The following is a 5,552-nucleotide window of genomic DNA, read 5'->3' on the forward strand; positions in this document are numbered from 1 at the left end:
TTTTCTCAAAAGTTTGAGATTACCAATACCTTTCATTGAGCAAAATTAAATAATGTTTTAATTAGTACCTTTTGAGATATTCAAATTTACGTCGTCAATTATGGCGTTATAAAGCGCTTTTTCTCTAATTCCTAATAAAAAGAGAAAAAATAAAGTTTCTCTCCATACTTATACGCTTCTTTTGAAGAATAAATGACAATGTTAAAGGTCCCCAATTTTCTGCGTCAAGCTTATGTCCTTTTTGGACATGCAAATCAGAAAAGTTGGGCGTCACCCAAATTATCTTTGAAACTTGCCTCGACTGTCCTGAGGATATACAACTTCAGAACATAGACAGAAATGTGTTTTCTGAATATATATAACGATACTTTTTGATAAAGTATAAAGCATACCTCTTCCTTTGACATTAACAACAAACTCTTCATTGGTGCCATCAGTTTGCAATGTTTTCATTTTAATAAAATGAACGAATCCCGACGCCATCTCCTTACGAATCTGCACTAACTGGATATCGTTCAATGGTCTGGTCAAGTATTCGTTTTGTTGTAATCCTTCATATACGATTTCTGTTTTTTCGTCGAATTTCTTTACCGACATCAATAGCAGTGATATTAGCAATGTTCAAGTTTTTGAAATTCAAAGTGATTTGAACGTCTTTGTAAAGGTTTCTTTCAAGCCTGCAAAATAAAATTCATCCATTTTAAAAACTAACTGGAAACAACCGAAGCATTAAACTACATGATAAGACCAAGATATAATAAAAACTGTCAAGGCCACATTGTCCCTCTGATAGCCCTTGCTCACAAACGTCAGTCGGCAAGAATTTATGTTCGACCTCAAATATTCGTCGGTAAAAAAACTTAAGTAACTGAGTAATCTCTTCGACACTTTTTACCGGCGAATTTCGGGCAAAAAGTTACCTGATCTCCTTAGATTCCAATTTTTGACGTTCTAAATGAAAAAAATACAGAGACATAAATTTACTTCGTCAGGTCTTTGACACGAGGAGAAAGTGGGGATAACCCCCAAAAAATGTCACGTAAAGTTTTGAATGTAATATTAGGATTCCAAGTGATAAATATTTATGTCAAAAAGGGTCATTTCTTCAGTCGATTAATAAGGTAGGGTATAAAAATAATATTTTATAAAAAATTGAGAGGTTAAAGTATCTAAAGAGGTTTACTAACGGCAATGAAAGGGATTGAGTTCCATTAAACAAGGGTCAAGTTTCCCTGTATAATCAAGAGAAATTAATTATATAGAAGAAAATAGAATATATTCACCTCTTTTGACATTCCAAGAATCGATAACTTGTTTCAAAATGTCTTTACTTGCTTTATTTTGTTCATTAATGAGGTGATTTTGCATGTTTGTCATCAACGTCTTGTGGTAGTTCATCAAAGTATTCAAATCAATTTGTACAGTCTGATTTCTTAAGTTATGAAAATCAATCATTTTAGCATATTTTAGTTTGATCAGCAGCTTATCAATATCGTCCATGGTGTCATCAAATTTCTGTTGCTGTTTAAACTCTTCCGGGTTGCCGTGTTTAATACCGTTTCTAGACTTCCGAGCATCCTTTATAATTGCTTTGGAAGGATTTGGTAGCATAAGAAATTCCATAGCAACAAGGGTTATGATAGTCACGTCCCAATTTTTAGAGTCCGTTAAACCATTTTGGGGTAAAATTAAATCGTATTGATCCTGAAAAATTTTCTTTTGTTTCAACAAAGTGTCTAGCTTCCTTTTCCTCATAGGATCGGTGAAAAAATTGAACAGGTCGATACCATCAGCAGGTAAAAGAATTTGAACCAATGTTGTATCACGACACATTCCTAATAAGCCATCTTTTAGGTGAATATCGATACTTAAAGTCGCCTTCAAGTAATTGCCATTTTCAATAATTACTTTTGAGTTTGAACTACCCATTTTGATTTTTCACTTTAAACAATTTGTTTACTAAATTAGGTGAAAGAAATATTATTAGCCTATTTCATAGGGTTTGTGTTTTGAGTGCAAGAAAATTTTCTACAGTATTGCATTAACCCGGGGGGGGGGGGTTAGGCAACAATGGTTGCTGGGTATGTGCAGACGACAAGGGTCGATTTTTGGTCGCCTCACGCTAAGTGGAGGCCTTTAATTTCGGTGTTTTCTTGCATAAGGTGCAGACTTAGATTTTTTGTTATTCAATCCATACCTACGGGTGAATATCGCTCATATCGGCTAGGGTCAGTTAGGGTTTGGGTTGGATCTCGAGAGTCAAAATAAGGTTGGGGAGTAGGATTGATAGGAAATGTAAGGCTTAAGGTTTTTGTAGGCACTCCTAGGTTAGTATATTTCAAACTAGCTGGCAATTCTCAATAACTTTTGATAGAATTTGAATTAGTTAGCGGTCGCCAAATCTATTTCCACCTTTGACTTTAGTACATTGTACACAAAGATTCCTCATGACAAACTGATTAAAGAACTATCAGAGGTCATTGATTTTGTATTTGATGCAGGTAACTGCAAGTTTATCGCTATTTCTAAAAATGATAAAGCGTATTGGTCAAAAACAAAACCCAAATCTTCTGTGTCTTTTACACAGAATTCTTTGAAAACTGCTATGAAACATCTGATAAAAAATTGTTTTTTCAATGCAGGTGATATTGTTATGTGTCAAGTGATCGGGATTCCCATGGGAATCGATCCGGCGCCATTTTGGGCTAATCTTTTCCTCTACCAATACGAACAAAGGTATATGAGCAGGATCATTGAGGAAAATAAGGTTAAGGCTCGCCATTTTCATTCGACTAAAAGATTCATTGATGATTTGTGTGCGATCAATGACGGTAAACTTGTTTCAGTCTGTGTATAGAGATATCTATCCAGATGAGCTTGAACTCAAAATTGAGCACTCTGGTAATAATGCTTCTTTTTAAAAAACCTGGGATATTACCATCAAAGACGGGATATTTATTTATAAGTTGTTTGATAAACGGGATGCATTTCCTTTTCCATAGTCCGAAGCCACATAAAGATAGCAACTTGCCGAATCGATTTTTATTCTCTTTTGTTGGTGAACTTCTCAGGATTGCTCGTTCTACGTTCTTTTCGAGGACTTGAAAGTTAAAAGCCAAAGTTTTTATTACAAAGAATGCGATGTCAAGGTGCTGAAAACGCAAAGTTGAGGCAGTCTTCGACGGGGTTATAGTTCGTCCATTTTTCAGAATTTTCAAGATTTCAACTCTCTCGATTCACTCGTTCGCCAGCTCCTGGGTGAGCGGTCACGGTTCGACCGGGTTATAGTCCCGAGTTTTAATTCTCATTCCACCTCTTTCCACTTATCTTTGAACTGTAAAATGTGTGTGAGAGCCACAGGGTTGGATGTGGCAATCCAATCCCAGTGCCTTCTCTTCTAGTATGCTTTCTTCAACGTTTGTGCAGAAACGTGTCAAGGTGTGGCAACTTTGTCTAGTAGAAATATATTCTTTTCCATTGTAATTTTATTTCTTCGGCTGGTTCCGTGTTACGTTTAGTTTTATTTTATATTATTGCGCGCGTTTTATACGTTCAATAAACACATCTTTTTACTATCTTTTATCTGTGGTGGTGTCTAATTAACACTGCTTGGGCCTACCTACACAACCCTATTCCATCATATAGGAGGATATTTTCACAAGTGGCCGAAAGCCTGTGTAGGTCGAAAACTGAGGAAACAATAATGTCTTTTCTTGAAATTTTTTTGACTCATATTGAGTTACTTCTTTCCATCTTAATCATATTGAGTTACTTTCTTCCTTAAAGTCATTTTAGATCACTAGTTTTACATTGACGGATTTCTATGGTCATCATTTTCCTTTTCTACTCCAACCTGATTGATTTTCTGTGAATGTTCATTCTAGATTTTTGTTGTATTTGTATTGTCTTTTTGTTTTGTGGGTTTTTGTCTTTATTGTTTCCATTTTGAGTAGTTGAAGGTTTTATACTTCTAGACTATATATATATATATATATATACCCAAAAAAATAAAAAATACCAAAAAAATCGTAAATACACACAATTAACAAAAATATTCTTAACTTTTTTCGTTTTTATCAGTTTGAGTTATTTATATATCAATACTTTTCTTTTTCTAAAATGACAGATATTACATATCTTCACTATATATATAGTCTAGAAGTATAAAACCTTCAACTACTCAAAATGGAAACAATAAAGACAAAAACCCACAAAACAAAAAGACAATACAAATACAACAAAAATCAAGAATGAACATTCACAGAAAATCAATCAGGTTGGAGTAGAAAAGGAAAATATGATGACATAGAAATCCGTCAATGTAAAACTAGTGATCTAAAAATGACTTTAAGGAAGAAAGTAACTCAATATATATAAGTTAAGATGGAAAGAAGTAACTCAATACGAGTCAAAAAATATTTCAAGAAAACACATTATCTGTTCCTCAGTTTTCGACCTACACAGGATTTCGGCCATTTGTGAAAATATCCTCCTATATGATGGAAATAGGGTTGTGTAAGTAGGCCAAGCAGTGTTAATTAGACACCACCACAGATAAAAGATAGTAAAAAGATGTGTTTATTGAAAGTATAAAACGCGCGCAATAATATAAAATAAACTAAAACGTAAAAACCACGGAACCAGCCGAAGAAACTAAAATTACAATGAGAAAAGATAATATATGTGAATAATTATAAAAATATTAGTGCCTTTTTATGTTTCATTCTTTATTTTATTTAGTATTTTCAACACTTTCTCTCCTTGAGGTCAGATCTCTGATCTTCACCATATATAAAAAAGATAATCCGAAGTGGAATATTATCAAAGAAAAAAAAATTCAAAAAATGGAAAAACGAAGGTAAAAATGAAAACGAAGAAGATCAATTTCTTGTAGAATAATGCAATGACCTTCATTTTTGTATCAGACACTCTTCAATCTTAGAGCGTCATAAATGTTAAAAATAATTTAAAAAAGATATTCATTCAATCAAAAAATACAGTTTAAAACTTTGCCATGCTTGACTTAACCCTTTCAGTGCCGCTGTCGTCATATGCTGACGAGAGCATTTTCGATTCTTTGCCAATGTCGGCATTTGCCGACATGAGCACTTTCCATTTCTTTGCCGCAGTTTTTTTAAAAAGTTTATTGAATATATGATTTTGAACTAGATTTAATTAAATAGCACCGTTGAATAATTAGAATATATTTCAAAGATGTTTTTCATAATTATGTATATTTCAACTCAAACTAAACACACATATATATATACACTTATATTTCTGATATTTTTCAGAAAATAAAGATAAATGTTATGGTAAGCTCTGTGGTCGCTCTAACCCTAACCTGACAAATAGGTCGAACTTTAAAAAATAATTGAAGGAGTTGATTTTGACTGTCATTGTGGATAGTTTCTGAACCTTAAGTTTTGTTCAGAAGCTCTATACGCTACCACTAGACACAATCTACTTGTTGTAGTGTGTAATTTACAGACCTATAAATTAACATACTAAAGTCTATTTCAAATTAGCTGGCAGTGTGGATACACTCCGAT

At 33.3% G+C, this 5,552-nt stretch overlaps 1 protein-coding gene across 1 annotated transcript in view; it reads right to left on the bottom strand.

Annotated features, from left to right (window-relative positions):
* The window catches only part of LOC136812887 (uncharacterized), a 34,972-nt gene extending 33,017 nt beyond the window's left edge, over nt 1-1,955 (bottom strand). The window contains exons 1-3 of the mRNA XM_067069414.1: nt 1,284-1,955; nt 921-951; nt 393-677 (exon numbers count right to left, since the gene is read on the bottom strand). Of these exons, the coding sequence (XP_066925515.1) occupies nt 393-597 (205 nt within the window). The 5' untranslated portion in view covers nt 598-677; nt 921-951; nt 1,284-1,955. The remainder of the gene's footprint in view (nt 1-392; nt 678-920; nt 952-1,283) is intronic.
* Between the last annotated feature and the right edge of the window lie 3,597 nt (nt 1,956-5,552).

This window comes from Clytia hemisphaerica, unplaced genomic scaffold (assembly GCF_902728285.1).
Source record: "Clytia hemisphaerica strain Z4C2 unplaced genomic scaffold, Clytia hemisphaerica genome assembly, whole genome shotgun sequence".
NCBI classification, from domain to species: domain Eukaryota; kingdom Metazoa; phylum Cnidaria; class Hydrozoa; order Leptothecata; family Clytiidae; genus Clytia; species Clytia hemisphaerica.